The sequence below is a fragment of the Lampetra planeri genome, chromosome 23 (genome assembly GCF_965212315.1).
Source record: "Lampetra planeri chromosome 23, kcLamPlan1.2.h2, whole genome shotgun sequence".
Classification (NCBI taxonomy): Eukaryota; Metazoa; Chordata; class Hyperoartia; order Petromyzontiformes; family Petromyzontidae; genus Lampetra; species Lampetra planeri.
In genome coordinates, this window is record NC_136129.1 from 8,186,471 (window position 1) to 8,203,132 (window position 16,662).

Genomic DNA, 16,662 nt, shown 5'->3' on the forward strand with positions numbered 1-16,662 from the left:
CGTGAAAAAGCATGGGTGGAACCTCCTAAAAAAAAACACTATTGATGCTCAGTGAGGTTTTCCTGGGTAAACTAGCGCAATAGTAGGAATAGAATCAATGACGCGCGACTCTGCGATTGCTGCGCTCTTTGACAGCTGGCGGCCGTGGCCGAGGGTTTCCTGGCTGGACGCGCGGTGTCCTCGCTCACTGCCCGCGAGATCTCCTCCCTGGGGACATTCTTGGCAGGAATTCCGGACCTCTCGGGCATCAACCAAGACGCCTACAAGTGAGCAGGTTTCCTTTCATCCACGAACATTTAGCGATGTGGGAAATATCTTCTTGGTTCTTTCGGTAAAGTCACGTAGAAGGGAAGTAATAAAATAATAAAAATAAAACATAATAAAATTATTCTCACGACGTTTCGGCCACAACGCAAGCAGCCGTCCTCAGGTGAAAACCAGGTCCGTCGAGGTGACGGACCTGGTCGCCTCGACGGACCTGGTTTTCACCTGAGGACGGCTGCTTGCGTTGTGGCCGAAACGTCATGAGAATAATTTTATTATGTTTTATTTTTATTATTTTATTACTTCCCTTCTACGTGACTTTACCGAAAGAACCAAGAAGATGAATCCCTGCAGTCACGAAAGCTTTAAATCAAGATGTGGGAAATATTTGTCAACTGAGCGCCTATTTTATTTCTCCATTACGACGACGGCGAGTCTTTAATTGGACGAAAATCATCGAGCGTGACGATGGCTACGACTAGCAACCAGAGGCCAACGCACGACCGACTTTGACGAAAGCAAAACATGTCCGAATGAAGGTGCAGACTTAAGATAATTTTAGTAGCGTTATTAAACACTGTACTGCACTGAGGAGAACCAAAAAAGTGGTAATTTTCTTTGCGTATGAAAAAAATCATCTACATTCGGGGTACAATCTAGGTCCGGGCAAAGTTTGCCGCCTTTGTCAATGAAGACGGGGGATGGGAAAGGATGGGAATGGATTGGGGGGGGGGCTCTTCCAGCCGTCGAACCGCCGTGAGCATTTACTTCACTGGGGCCCCCACGCTTCTCTCCGTGGGCCCTGTTGATGGTGTGGTTTGACGTTGGCGAGATGGTTGCGTGCGCGTGCGCAGGCTGGCGGCGGAGAGCGTGGGCAACGTGGACACCTTCAGCCCCGCGCAGTTGCAGGCCCTCTTTGCCGTCGCGAAAACCGTCTGGGGCTCGAACCTCACGGCTTGGACCCCCGAAACGATCAACCAGGCCGGATGCCTGCTAGGTGAGCTCCGGCGTGAACTCGCGACGAGTTCTCGCTGGGGTTGCTACCTTCGCTGGGTTCCCCCCCCCCCCCCAGGATCATTCTATTTTCTTGGTTCTTTCGGTAAAGTCACGTAGAATGGAAATAATAAAATAAAAAAAATAAAACATTAATTTAATTTATTTTATTTTATTATTTCCATTCTACGTGACTTTACCGAAAGAACCAAGAAGATGAATCCCTGCAGTTACGAAAGCTTTAAATCGAGATCATTCTATTGTTGAGGTGGTTGGCACGGGAAACTTATGTCAGCCTTTCCGAAACAGTTATTGTCCCCACAATTGTTTGTCGGTGGTGCATCGATACACCACTGAAAACGATGCGCTTACATTTGATTCTCCCCTCCTCCTGTATCACGAGATTTTCTCGTTCACGTGGTGCGTCCTGGTGGTTTCTGTACCTCGGGTGGCAACCCTAGTTCTCGCGCACACGCGCGTATTGCCTGGGTTAGGGTTCAGGGGTCAGAGACACTGGGCCGGCCGGCACTGCTGAGAATTCTGGCTTGGGACCTGAGTGCGGTGAGACGATGGTTCTCAGCCCGGTCGCCAATGACTGCGCAAACAAATCACGCTCAATGTGATCGTTCACCCAAATTTGGCAAAACTCCATCTCTGAGAATGACAACCAATTCGGATTGGCTGTCGTGTGGCGTCCTTCCCGCGTGTGGATAAATAAACGTGGCTTGAAGGGCTTCCAGAAGTCGTTTTGTTGCCATCTCCTTCCGCGGGTCTTTCCTCTAACACGGAGGGATACAAATCATCGTACACGAGATCCCATGTGCATACTGCATCTCGTGCCATTACAACTGATATTGGAGCAACAACAAAAAACGCCGATAACAATTGTTAAAAAAGGAAGACTCAATCACACCACATTCACCATCAACGCTTCCTTGTAATAGAATGATATTTAGTAGGCTGACGTTTCAGGCAATAAGCCTCCTTCAGCAGCTAGAGAGAGGGCAGAGGGACTGGCCGACTTGTAATCGGGAATCTCCCACACTCTTGAGATGCAACAATTAATCTGTCTGCTCGTGTACTCGAGCAGTGATATGAATAATCGACTATGCAAGAAGTGTCTTGCCGTAGCATCTCAATGTTTTGTTAAACTCTATTTAGATACGAAATCTTTTAAAACTGGAATTTTAGGTTGTAAAATGTCAGCGAAGATGGTATAAGTCCTCATCAGCCATGGATGAGGGGCCTCTCCAAAACGCCGCCACCCAACATAAGCCTGCGATGCAGCGATCTATCCAGCGCCTGCACACGAACCGATCTCGTCACTCCATCTCCACGGTGGACGTCCTCTCGGGACACATTCCAGTCGTAGCAGTGGCAGAAAATCTAAATCTAACACTGGCCGAAAGCCCAGCGAGATGAATGGTTTCTTTGTGAAGGGGGGGGGGAGGACCTGGGAGGGATGGTTTGACGAAGCGTGGTTCCTGGTGCTTTTTTAAAATCCTTTATATTAAGTTCACTTGCTTGCTTGCTTGCGCGCTTACGACCGTGCAAATCTTTCGGTCGTTTTTTAACCCACTTCCCGTGATCCAATCGAGCTGACATTTTGCACACAGACTCGTGCGTGACAATTTATTTTCGTGAAAATTTTTTTCTAACATTTTCCACTTTAAATTTTGGAGCTTTCGTGACTGCAGGAATTATTCTTTGGTTCTTTCGGTTAAGTCACGTCTAAAGATAAAATAATAAATTAAAATAATATTATTTTAATTTATAATATTATTTTAATTTATTATTTTATCTTTAGACGTGACTTAACCGAAAGAACCAAAGAATAATTTTCCACTTTTTAGGAATTTTTTTTTTATATTTAATTACCAATTGCTTAATGGTGGCAGGCAATCATCTGACCCATAGGTGGCAGCCATCTCAAGCCAGAGGACGAGAGGACTCTAGCCGCCACGCATATAAAGGATTTATAGTGAAAAACGTTGTTTTTACGGGTTAATTTTTCTTCCTGGGGAACAGCTGCAGCGTCTGTGGACGAGTGGAATTCCCTGCAAAGCGATCAAGTCGGCGTCATCAAACCGGTGGTCCTCCTCCTCACCCCGCCGAGCACGCTCGTGGTGGGATACGTGCTCACGCTCGCACGCTCACCATCGCACGGGTCTTGGCTTTTCTTTTTTGCCGGACTGCGCTTATTTTTCAACGTTGCCCTGGCTAAATCCACCTGCATTCCTGGTCGCATTGCAAATAGTGATAACAATCCTCGGACTTGTTTTTCCTGTATCAGTCAACTTTTGAATAAGGAACTAAACGTAATATCCCACTCCTCTGCTGATTTTATACTAAAATTCAACAATTTTTTCACGATTAAATGTCCATTATCATGTCCAAATGATTGTTTCTTATACTTGCCTCTGGCTTAGTTTGAGGGCACATTGTTGACCAACGAGTTCATCTATGTTCGAACTCGTCCATCTGAACAAATGCCAAAATCGCTGTCCTTGGTGCTAACGTTAAGAAAAAAAACGCCACTTTTTTCAAAATGTCTTGCTGTGTTTTTCACACCTGATGATGATTGCTTGTGTTGCAGTCGAAACGTCGTGAGAATTTAATATTTTTATTTTATTTTATTGTTTCCCTTCTACGTGAACCAAGAAGATATATTCAAGTCTGTTTTTTTTTAATCCATCTCTTTAAACTGGACTTCTCTCTTCATTTTTGTTTTTGGTTCCTGCTTTTCATGCATTTCGCATTGGGATCCTAGCATGGAATGCGCATTATACATTTTAATTATTATTATTAAGGTTATACGAGGGATCTTTGTCTTCATAGCGGTTAGCTACAAACCCGGCGACCCGAGTTTGATTCCCGCTCACGGCCAACACCAGTAATTGTTATCTGAACCGGTCCTGGGCCCCCCCTAGGTCAACTCAGCCTCAAATGAGTACCTGGTGCGGTGTGTCAACATCGCCGCTAGCCAACCACCTGCTCGTGTGCTGTGCCGGCCTTCATAGGTGCTTGCGAGCAGCACTTGACGCAACAGTCTGTTGAGGCTATACGGGGGATCTTTGTGTGTGTGTGTGTGCTCACTGTAGGCACTCAGTTTGGCCGTGCTGTCATCTCTGCGCGTGGAGAGCGTCGCCACCATCACGGACGAGCTGCTTCCACTGCTCAATCAGTCGCAGCTCAACTCAGTCGCAAGAGTCTGGGGAGACACCCCAGTTCTCATGGCCACCCCCACCCCAACTCCCGCCACGAACAACACCACCTCCAGCAACACAAACAACAACACAAACATCAACGGCTCCAGCAGCTCCACGAGTTCCAACACATCTTCCACCACCAGCACCACCAACCCCTCTGGCTCTGGCAACACAAACAACAACACAAACAACAACACAAACAACAACACAAACAACAACACAAACATCAACGGCTCTAGCAACTCCACGAGTTCCAACACATCTTCCACCACCAGCACCACCAACCCCTCTGGCTCTGGCAACACAAACAACAACACAAACATCAACGGCTCTATCAACTCCACGAGTTCCAACACATCTTCCACCACCACCACCACCAACCCCTCTGGCTCTGGCAACACAAACAACAACACAAACATCAACGGCTCTAGCAACTCCACAAGTTCCAACACATCTTCCACCACCAGCACCACCAACCCCTCTGGCTCTGGCAACACAAACAACAACACAAACAACAACACAAGCAGCAACGGCCCTAGCAACTCCACAAGTTCCAACACATCTTCCACCACCAGCACCACCAACCCCTCTGGCTCTGGCAACACAAACAACAACACAAACATCAACGGCTCTAGCAACTCCACAAGTTCCAACACATCTTCCACCACCAGCACCACCAACCCCTCTGGCTCTGGCAACACAAACAACAACACAAACAACAACACAAACATCAACGGCTCTAGCAACTCCACAAGTTCCAACACATCTTCCACCACCAGCACCACCAACCCTTCTGGCTCTGGCAACACAAACAACAACACAAACAACAACACAAGCAGCAACACAAGCAGCAACACAAGCAGCAACGGCTCCAGCAGCTCCACGAGTTCCAACTCGCCCATCACTTCCAGCACCCCCACGACTGCCAGGACCCCCACCACTACGGCCGCCAAGCCCAAAGAACCTGGCGTTGGCTATATGCTTATTCCTCACGTCTCACAAAGTGAGTGGAGACGTTGACACACGGAGAGAGGACGAGGGGAGAGAGTGCATGACTGTGAGACAGAGACAAAGGAGAGATAGTGAAAGAACGCGTTTAAGGTGGCAATAGGCCTCGGCAAGGTAAGGTAATTTACCCTTTTTACCGGGTCGTTCGTCCGAGGACGACGGCAATGACAAACTTGATCAGGTTGTTGATGAGATTGTCATCGACCAAGACTCCTGCAATGTACAGTATTATAATAGTTTTAATTGCTTGGTCAGTTTCAATGCTAGTGCTATTTGTTTTGGATTTGGCATTCAGGCAACTATCGGCGCTTGGTTATTCTCTGGGGTGGGTGGGTTTGCCCGATCACTGCATGTTTCCGTGTGTGTGCTGCCTCCTCCTTCGCAGGTGCCACCTCGACGGACTCTGGAGCAGCTGCACGACACGTGGGAGCGGTGACGTGGACGTGCGCCCTCTCGCTTGTGCTCGCCCGCGCCGCGTGGCCGGCGTGACGGCACTCGCCTCGCGTCTCCGTGTCGTCCTTCCCTGTAACACTTCGCAATCGCTATGAATGGTGGTGACCCAAAGTCGTCAACGTTCATCCGAGACGGATGGATGGATGGACGAACGAATAAACGGATGGACAGGCGCGACGGCACTCACTTTGCATCTCCGTGTCGTCGTCATTCCCTTTAACACTTCAGAGTCGCTCTGAACGGTGGTGACCAAAGTTGCCAACGTTCATCCTAGACAGATGGATGGACGGACTGATGAATGGACAGATGGACGGACTTATGAATGGACAGACGGACGAACAACCTACGTATGAATGGACAAATGGGTGGATGAGACTGAGAAGTGATTTTCGACGCAAAATTTTGGGAAGTCAATCGCCACTGGGAAACAAATCACCACTTCCTTTGGGTGACCACACACGCAGGAGATTATCACACTCTCAATGTCACACGCAGGATATTATCACACTCACAATGTCACACTCGCGCAACCGGGGAGAGGCAAGGGATGGTCTGTCGTCTTTGGGGAACACAGTCCAGGTCTGCTGTTCTATCTCACTAATGTACATACACATAGGTTACACAGCATGAGAATGTTTGTAGTGGATTATTTTACGTCTAGAACCTTGGTGCCATTACTCAATGTACGTTTTTTGTTATTGTAGTTAACTGTTACCACGTTAATCTATGAGCTCTGCCCGTTCGTCGACATGTTTGTCCGACTCTTGTAAAGATGATCCACGATGAACTCAACTGCATTGTAAAGTGATTCGATTGATGACTCAACCGATATAAAAACCATCGAAACTAATCAATGGGTTTCCCCTGGACACAAAGATCCAACACTGTCAGAATACACCGCAGTGTCACGACCCTGCTGGCCGAGGCGTGACCTCCCAGGCAGGGCCGCTATCCGATCACCGTCGTCTCGTCGTGGCCTACAAACCTGACCCCTTCACGCCCGGTGCGATCGCAACCATTATTACTATCATCCTCGCCAAATACCTCCGAGGGCAAACGCGTGTTTGGAAAGCGTTTCCGAAATTCAAGCAAACGCACGCTTTTTCTCCGCCATTTTGTGTAAGCAGGCGTGCCAGTTTGCGCGCGACGAGGGGGCTCCTCACGCTGTGGTGTGGGCGGTCCCCTTTCGTCTGCGGTGCGTCAGCGGGGGCTGCGATTGAATTGGCCCAGCAAAGGAGGCGGGGGGGGGCACAGGTGGTGTATCTTCCAGTCATCTCCGATGGGGGCGGTTGGCTACGTGCGGTGCGAAAGAAGTTTTACATACGTACAGTCCAAGGCCGTATTTATGATATATATTGGGGGACACCCCCCCCCCCCCAATATTAAAATATGCCCCCCAATATATTGCTAGAAAATAGATTTCTGTTTATATGATTGTGGTTATGGTTGTACTTTATTAATCCCTAATCTCTGCCATTACATACAAAGAAACAAGAAAAGGTAAAAAAGAAAAACAGAGCAATGTAATACAATACACTATTGGACATTGTTGTAAAAAAAAAAGTCCATCATACGTGTTAGTGCATTTTTTTATATTCTAGGAGGAAATTCGTTTTCAAATTTAGATTTTTTTTTTAGGGGGGGGGGACCCCAGACCCCTTGGAATATTTGGTCTCCCCCAATGTTGACTCCATGGCTACGGCCTTGGTACAGTCACCCCATGGCACCTGAATCTCGGTTCCGTGACGCTCCTGCCAGCTCGCTTTGGACCACTTCGCGTGGCCTCAACATTGCGCACCGAGCACGGCACAAAGCGCTGCGCAGTGTCCGTCCTCGCCACCTCGTGGTGAACGGCGGTTGTTGTTTCCAGTTTCATTTATTGAGGTTACGCCCTGTGAGCCATTCGGCTCTTGAATCGGGTGCAACCGCAACAAACAAAAACATGAAACAAAAACATGAACAAGAAAACATCTTAAAGTGAATATGTGACTAAGTGCAAACAGAAAATCCAAGAAAAGACTGCAAAATATTCCACAAAAAGCACCGTACACCAACGCTGTGTGCAAAAATCCCAGTGAGATGCAAAGTCAAACAACAACAACAACCACAAGACAACTTAGATTAAGGCCATCAGTCGAACTCCGTACTACAACAAACAAACATGGCCAAGCCAAAAAACTTTTCGAAATCACCAAAATAAAGCCCTATGTTGTTCTTGTTGATTGAATGGGCAGTCTCGTTGAGCGCGTGGGTGGGGGAGTTAAAGACGCGTCCGCTCTGGCTGCCGAGTCACGATCTCGCTCGTCTCTTGTGCAGGGCCACCAACCCCCCACCCCACGGCGCGTACTCTTAGTTTTTTCGGTAAAGTCACGTAGGTAAAAAAAGAAATTAAAATTAATAAAAATAAAATAATAAAAAATCACGACGTTTCGGAGGCAACACAAGTCTCCGTCATCAGGTGGGACCGTCACAGCCAGATTTTCTGTATCACCGCGCGCCCGAATACCAGAGGTGTGGACTCGAGTCATGTGACTTGGACTCGAGTCAGACTCGAGTCATGAATTTGATGACTTGCGACTCGACTTGGACTTGCATAACAATGACTTTGTCCCACCTCTGCCGAATACTAAACGAGAGTCGTGGTTGTTGCGTCGATTAGCTTCGTCATCGCGAACCGGTTCCCTCGATCGAAGCGGGGGGGGGGGTGACGGGGGGAGCGGAACACAAAGGGGGCGGAGAGGTTACGACCCCAGCCCGTTTGTTCAACGCCCTTCACACCGGCACCCCACCTCCCCCCCGGGACCACTCCTCGTGACCTTGAGATGAGCTCTCTCCTACGTTGAGTGGGGGGCACTTATTGGGTGCGCAGTGGCTCGAGTGGTGAGCCGTTGGATGAAAGTCGGGCAGGTCACGGTGACGAATTGCTAACAAATGCCTCGAGTTGGAAACGTGTCTGCCCGTGTATAAACACCCCACACATTAACGCTATTGCAGCATCGTAGAGAGTGGTCAGCCTCTCGTGTATACTGCACGCACTTGTATTTATATTATAAAAGCCCGGCGTTCCGTTTATCCGTCAACTGAATGATAAGAACCTTTCAGAAGGCCTGAATCAAAACGTTATAGAAAGTGGACCCCCCCCCCCAATTGTATTTATTTATTTTTTAGGCATATATGCTTACACACCCTGCATACAATAAGTCAGTCGTATCTGACTATAGATATGTCTACACACCAGAGGTGGGACAAAGTCATTGTTATGCAAGTCCAAGTCGAGTCGCAAGTCATCAAATTCATGACTCGAGTCTGACTCGAGTCCAAGTCACATGACTCGAGTCCACATCTCATAGGTGGGACAAAGTCATTGTTATGCAAGTCCAAGTCGAGTCGCAAGTCATCAAATTCATGACTCGAGTCTGACTCGAGTCCAAGTCACATGACTCGAGTCCACATCTCATAGGTGGGACAAAGTCATTGTTATGCAAGTCCAAGTCGAGTCGCAAGTCATCAAATTCATGACTCGAGTCTGACTCGAGTCCAAGTCACATGACTCGAGTCCACATCTCATAGGTGGGACAAAGTCATTGTTATGCAAGTCCAAGTCGAGTCGCAAGTCATCAAATTCATGACTCGAGTCTGACTCGAGTCCAAGTCACATGACTCGAGTCCACACCTCTGCTACACACCCTACATACCATAGAGTCAGTAGTATCTACTATCTACTCACTCTATACATGCCTACACAGAAGGCCTGTATGTGGTGTTGACGAGGAAGAGTTAAAAAAACAGTTTTTTTAAATGTAGACAGACATGGAGTCTGCTTCATTATACGTACGGTATGCAGTAGTCGTTTATTTGCAGAGTTCTCATTCTAACCGAATGTGATTGGATTGATTGGTACGTGTATTTCGCTTATCTAGACTCAAAACCAATTCAGAGCGTCCTAGATTCATCTCACAAAACATGAAGTTCCTATGTACACTGCCATCCAGCTCGTCGGTAGGGTAATAATAATCTTTGAAGACCGTGAACAATTATCCGTTCTCACATCGATTTAAAAATAGCTTGTATTTTTTCGTATTCGTTTTTAACGTTAATTGGAAATCGGGCAATAGTTTGCTGTCGTGCCGGTTGGTCTGTGCAGTATTTGAGTCGTTTAGACGCCACCAAAAAGACAAAGATCCCCTGTGTAGTCTTCAACAGACTGTTGGGGCAAGTGTTGTTAAGCGAGTAGCACCTATGCAGGCCGGAACGTCACACGAGGGGGTGGGTGGCCAGCACCACGCCCGGTCGCCTTTGTCTCCCCCAGTGGCAATGTTTACACATCGTAGTCGGTACTCATTTGAGGCTGAGTCGACCTAGAGGAGGGCCAGGACCGATTCATATAAATCGTTGGCCGTGAGAGCGGGAATCGAACTGTTCTTCACCTGAGGACGGCTGCTTGCGATGTGGTCGAAACGTCGTGAGAATTATTTTATTATGTTTTATTTTTATTATTTTATTATTTCCATTCTACGTGACTTTACCGAAAGAACCAAGAAGTCGTCACAGAGTCACGTGGCAGGGTGGGCGGAGCGTGGCCGGGTGGGCGGAGCGTGGCCGGGTGGGCGGAGCGTGGCTGGGTGGGCGGAGCTGACCTCGCGACCTCCGCGACCCGGAAGTAGTTGGAGGGGAGGAGGAGATACCTGCATCATGGCCGCGTCCTCACTGCGGCCACGCGTCTCCGCTCTCGGCCGGGTCGCGCTCCTCCTCCGCCGTCTCCCTGGCCCGTGCCCGCCCGTGTGAGTGCCCACCACCACCGCCTCCTCCTCCTGCCCCTTGTGTGAGGAACTTCCTGGGGCCTAGAGGGAAAGGAGGGACAGCCCCCCCCCCCCACCCCGTGCTCACTTGCACCTTGAATGACTTTCTGTTGGGTCTCCGTTCGGTGTTGCGGCTTTGAATGGCGAATTGCGGGGTTCTGTTGCAGGCGAGGCAGTGGAGAGGAGACAGTCTAGGCGAGGTTGACAGCGTCGTGCAGACAATACACACACGAGGCTGACACTATCGTACAGACAGTACATCCTTGACAGACAGTAAAGATGAGATTGCAGACGATGCACAGTACAGAAGAGACAGTGCAGACGAGACAGTATAGATGAGACTGACAGTACAGACGACACGGTAGAGAGAAGACATATACCGTACGGGTGAGACAGTATAGGCGAGATTGACAAAATAAGATGTATAAAGAAATAGCGAGTTCACTTAAGATTTATCGCTTAAAATTAATGGGGAAAAGTATTTAACGCGTGTCTGTTTTCCTCCAGTAAGGCAGTGTTACTAACTAATTTGTGTGCTTTTATTTGTTTTGGTGCACTATATTTCTTTAAATCGATAGGTTTCAACATTTTTGGTGTGGCGCCACCCCTCACACTCCCCCCATTCAAGACTGCTGGGCTCCTGCCCTTACTCATGCAACAATGTCACCACATAGTTCATGCGCGGTGGCCGGCATTAGTTAGGCAATCGGATTAAAGTGGATTTGTGCATTTTTTCCCCAATAATCCCACCCAGAGGTTGGGGAACCGCTGATTTAAAATCTGGATCTCTAAAGCGGAGTTTGTTGTTCCGTGCACTTCGCCCACCCGGCCAGACTGATGCAGGTGCGTGGCTCGCAGTACAACCCCCACTACCTGCCGCCAGACCCCATCGGGGAGCGCAGCCGCTTGCAACAGCAGCAACAGCAGCCCCCCGCGGAGCTGAGCGCGGAGGAGCAGGAGCTCGACCAGCTCAAGGCCGTGAGGCCCATCAAGGCGGCGCCGGCCAGCCTCACCAGCTCCGTGTTCTACGATGACACGGTCAGGTGAGAAAGCACCGCCGTCACGCTCTGCCTCCGCCGCCGGTAGAGAGAAGACATACCGTACGGGTGAGACAGTATAGGGGAGATTGACAAAATAAGATGTCGTATAAAGAAATAGCGAGTACACTTATGATTTAACGCATAAAATTAATGGGGGAAAGTATTTAACGCGTGTCTGTTTTCCTCCAAGAAGGCAGTGTTACTAACTAATTGTGTGCTTGTATTTGTTTTGGTGCATTATATTTCTTTAAATCGATAGGTTTCAACAATGTTGGTGTGGCGCCACCCCTCACACTCCCCCCATTCAAGACTGCTGGGCTCCTGCCCTTACTAGCCTGGTTTAGGGACCACTCTGGGTTAGGGGACACCCTGCTCCATAACAAGTATTCCCCATTGTTCTGTGTGTTGAGATACGGTTCCATGTAGATGCTATGTAAATCCAAATTGCTTTGTGTAACAAGATTTCTCATCACTCCAGGGACATTTCACTTATAATCGTGTGAAAATTGGGCGTACATTTTTCAAAGCCCCAAAACCTCATCTGGAGAGCTCTGTGCTGCCTTTTTCTGATGAGAGTGTACCTGGAGAAACGCTCTGTCCTCTGTTTAATGACATCTTTGATCCACAGCAAATTCATCAACATGCTGATGAAGGGTGGAAACAAGGTGCTGGCCAGATCCATCATGCAAGAGGTAAGGGAGCAACAGCCACAGTCCAGAGAAGTGACCACCCTCGCACGCCAAGACTCGCGGCCAGCGGGAAGCGCCGACAATTCAAATGGCACTCCCCCCGTTGTATGCAGACATTGGAGCTGATTAAGCGCAAGCAGCTGGAGACATACTATAAGACGCCGGAGCCCGAGCGAGACGCCATTGAGTGCAACCCCTACACCATCTTCCACACGGCCATGGAAAACTGCAAACCGGTCATCGGCCTTGTAACGGTCAAGAAGGGAGGAAAAAATTACCAGGTGAGAGGTCGATTGATACATGTCAGAGGACCGAGCTGACACCACTGAGAACCTGGTCACAAGTGACTCATAATGAGAACCAATAATGTTTTGTCTCCACGTAATTCAACTCAATGTTGGATTGAGAATTTAAAATGTTCAGTTAGATTTGCATGTACTGAATATACTCTTTGCAGGGCATGTAATAGATTGTGTCCCTAGCATGCAACAGAGGCCTTCTGATGTGATTTCAGAAGTAGTTGTGTGATGTGCTACAAACTACGAGAGTTCTGAATAATAACGTAAACATTGTAATATAATCAAGGGGAGGCAGTGCTGGGGTGTAGGAACAAAAATAAGATACAAGCTGGGACGACATCCACATTAACAAGCTTTAGTCCGATTTAAGTAATATACCACACGTTCTTTTTGCACAAAAGATGGAAGCTGCTTACATCGATCATTCCGTTGCATCCCACCTCTGCGCCATTATCATTCTCCACCCTCTCCCACTCCCACGGCGCCCACAGGTGCCGACACCGCTCAAGGACAACCGGCGGCGATTCCTGGCGATGAAGTGGCTCATCACGGAGTGCCGCGAGAGCAAGGCGCGCCGCTCGCTCATGCAGCAGCGGCTGTCCGTGGAGGTCCTGCGAGCGTTCACCAATGAGGGCAACGTCATCAAGCGCAAGCATGACCTGCACCGCATGGCCGAAGGCAACCGCGCGTTCGCGCACTACCGCTGGTGGTAGGGAGGGTGCCGATGCGAGCACCACTCGTCCGCCCACCAATACCCTCCCTCCGTCTCTGCACCGCCACCGCCATCGAGTGTTGTGGGAAGAAGGGGGCAGTGCAGCAAAGTCCATTGTTCTGTACCCCCCCTCCCCCATCTTCATCAATCTGCGATGACAGTGCACGGTGAAGTCCGGTTAAATAAGCCTCACTGCCTCCATAATGCGGGTAGACCCTCATCCGGCAGTGGCTTGACACGCAGTCTGTACGTGTGACAGTTGTGGCAAGTGACCTAAGCTATGATGGTAACTCCAGTAGTTTGGCGCTTGAGGATGCGCCGATCTCGGGGTTCGGCTGTGCGGCAACACGAACGATGGGAACAGACACTGACGTGCGCAGGGTTGCCACGGGAGAGTTCCATCATGGGAAGCAGAATATTTCACAATATCGGAAGAGGGGAGAGCTATGTGAGTGGTGTATTATTGCCTACAACTGCTAAAATTCTGGGACTATTAATGTCACGGGAAGACGCAGACATTATCTGGGACAGCCACCTCAAAACGAGGACGATCCTGGGAAAACCAGGACAGGTGGCAACCCTGGCCATGCGGTACTGTCCAGGAGCCGCCCGTCCCAAAGCGTGGTGGTTATGGGTTGTAATTATGCATCGATTCATGATCGGTTCTCTGAACGTGCGATTCATTTAATTGAATAACGTGTCTAAGAATCGTGGTGTTTTCGATTCATACATGCATGTAATAGTTTTACGTGATCATCCCCTGCAGTTGCTAGATGCCGCTACGTTCATCACATTGTAAAAAATATATATAATCGAATCGCAATTCTGAATCGCGATAATTGAGTGGATTGCCGGCGAGATCATCGCTCTGCTCCTAATAGTTATCAGCAGCCACACGACTGCCCTTTGCCCTCTCTGTATTTACGGTCGATATTTTGTGTACTTTAATGTAACCTTGTTCCGCGTTTTGTTTTCACGTGTTCAAGTTATATTGTGGATTATAAATTTCTACCAAAATAAAACGCGGGAAAATTTTAAAGATTTTTTTGTAGTGTTTTGTAAGGTGCAGTATCCATCTTATTCGGTTAAACAAATTATTTGATGCTGCTGATGTTGCTGCTGCTGCGATGGCATTGGTGCACACGCACAACAACAAAAACTCAGCGTCTGTCAATCATTGTTATTGACATGTATTGAGTTATTCAGTTACAGATGAACTTCACATTAATTCAGATTTCCAATGGAGTCTTAAATCAGTATACCTAAAGATATCCAGAAGGCACCTGTAACATTTAGCGTTGGGTGAGAGTACAAGGGCTATGTTTAAAACGGGGGGTGGTGAAAAAATATATTGTACTCTACTACACTCCAAAGTCTACGCTCCCCACCTTCAATGGTCTGAACTGACCAGCGTGGTGAAGTATGGTGAAATAACCCCCACGACTTGCATGGTGTGCGGTTGGCAGATCCTCCATTCAACAGTGGATTACGGCAAGCGTTGTACGTGGCTAGTTGTGCATCATTAGGCGTAGAAGGTTAAGAGGAGTGGGGAGTGATGGTACTTTGGAAGCATTAAACATTTGAGCAGAGTTTCCAATTGCCTTTTTGGTTTAACACGTATCAAGCTTTCACGACCAACGTTATCCATAAGAGGTGTTTGGGTTAGATCACGGAAATATAGATGCGTCGTTAATCCCGCCACCACCCGACAGCCAATTACTAAGGTTTGTCACGTAAACACAACATGCCAATTCGTTACTCGTTCGGCACACCCGGTGTGTTGGAGAGTAAACCCACAACATTTACAATTCGAGTACGACGTTTTGCCAGTAATTACAACTAGCATCATCAGGTAACAGCCAGAGATATAAATGTGATGTCACTTGTGAGCCAATGGGGGTGAGGGGGGTGGTTAAAGTATGCATATAAATTACAATGGATATCCCATTACCGGTTGAGTAATTCAAGGGGTAATCAACACACACCATGTATGTACATCCTGCCGTTTTTAGAAAACGTTACGTGTGATACAATGATGGAATGTGACTGAACCAGATATATGGCTCGAATCATTCCCATGACTAATAAAACACACAGGCGTGGAGTTGTGACGAGTTACACTGCGGAATGCTGTTTTGATAAAAAAAAGTTTAGCCGTGTGTTGCTGGCGTCATTGTCGAAACGTGAAGACAGCACATTCCTGCGGAGGGAGCTGGTAGGAACGTTGTGTTGCTCGGTCAATGGCCAGGGTCAACGGCGGCGTGGTGTATTCCGCAAATATGTCTGACTGTGGGGGCGGGCACAAGCCGGCGTGAGTAGGTTAAACGTTGAGTTTTATAAGGGCACCACGGGGTGACCAGCCCCTCCCCACCCAGCCCCACCCCTCCCACCCCCACCCAGCCCCTCCCCACCCTCCCCACTCAGCCCATCCCTCCCCAAACAGCCCCTCCCTGCACGACGGACACAACAATCCCCTGTGGGCTGGTGTAACCAAGAGGTTCCTACCAGTAATATCCGCAAATAATCACGGAAACATCACCCCTCCATTGGCAGATTCGTGCCCCCAACCAGTTTTTTTTGTGTGCACGTGCCATCCAACCACCCCACCAAAACAAAATCCTTGCAGTGGATCCGCAGGCTGCGGCATGGACACCGTGCAGGAGAAATGTCGACTGAGCCTCGTGGAACGCCGGTGCCAACATTGCGGTGCCAGCCAACACGCGTGAGCTGACTACGCAGGACCGTGAGCCGATGACGACGGATTCTGAAATATCCTCAGGTGCCTTCATCCAGCCACAGCTGTCCGACAAGGGCGATGACGCAACCCAAGCAGCGGTTATCGCGCGAGTGCGTGATGACGTCATCACGCAGGGTAGCTCCTGTTGCGCGATTACGTCATCGCCCATCAGGTGAAAGCAGGGGAGGTGCGTGCGTGATGACATCATCACGCAGGGTAGCTCCTATTGCGCGATTACGTCATCGCCCATCCCGATTCGGAGAAACGGGGGGGTAGGTGGGGGGTTAGGCGTGCGTGCGTGATGACATCATCACGCAAGGTAGCTCCTATTGCGCGAACACGTCATCGCTCATCTCGCTTCGGAGAAACGGGGGGGGGGGGGGGGAAAGCGTGCGTGATGACATCATCACGCAGGGTAGCTCCTATTACGCGATCACGTCATCGCTCATCTCGCTCCGG

General features: G+C 48.9%; 2 protein-coding genes across 2 annotated transcripts in view; both read left to right on the plus strand.

Annotated features, from left to right (window-relative positions):
• Positions 1–6,118, plus strand: part of LOC144726536 (uncharacterized) — a 43,609-nt gene extending 37,491 nt beyond the window's left edge. Inside the window, exons 33-37 of the mRNA XM_078605330.1 lie at positions 136–266; positions 1,119–1,261; positions 3,286–3,383; positions 4,359–5,469; positions 5,860–6,118. Of these exons, the coding sequence (XP_078461456.1) occupies positions 136–266; positions 1,119–1,261; positions 3,286–3,383; positions 4,359–5,469; positions 5,860–5,963 (1,587 nt within the window). The 3' untranslated portion in view covers positions 5,964–6,118. The remainder of the gene's footprint in view (positions 1–135; positions 267–1,118; positions 1,262–3,285; positions 3,384–4,358; positions 5,470–5,859) is intronic.
• A 4,444-nt stretch (positions 6,119–10,562) lies between these two features.
• On the plus strand, positions 10,563–13,867 carry MRPS7 (mitochondrial ribosomal protein S7). Its single transcript, XM_078605092.1, has 5 exons — positions 10,563–10,708; positions 11,560–11,769; positions 12,395–12,458; positions 12,569–12,736; positions 13,246–13,867. The coding sequence occupies exons 1-5, from the start codon at positions 10,620–10,622 to the stop codon at positions 13,465–13,467; spliced, it is 753 nt and encodes a 250-aa protein (XP_078461218.1). The 5' UTR covers positions 10,563–10,619; the 3' UTR covers positions 13,468–13,867.
• Positions 13,868–16,662: the final 2,795 nt, after the last annotated feature.

What these genes read in the sequence shown, in the direction of transcription:
- MRPS7 (XM_078605092.1), top strand. Translation starts at nt 10,620, where the DNA reads ATGGCCGCGTCCTCACTGCGGCCACGCGTCTCCGCTCTCGGCCGGGTC. An exon ending in TTCTACGATGACACGGTCAG is followed by an intron (nt 11,770 to 12,394) that starts GTGAGAAAGCAC and finishes TTTGATCCACAG; the next exon opens with CAAATTCATCAACATGCTGA. An exon ending in CCAGATCCATCATGCAAGAG is followed by an intron (nt 12,459 to 12,568) that starts GTAAGGGAGCAA and finishes CGTTGTATGCAG; the next exon opens with ACATTGGAGCTGATTAAGCG.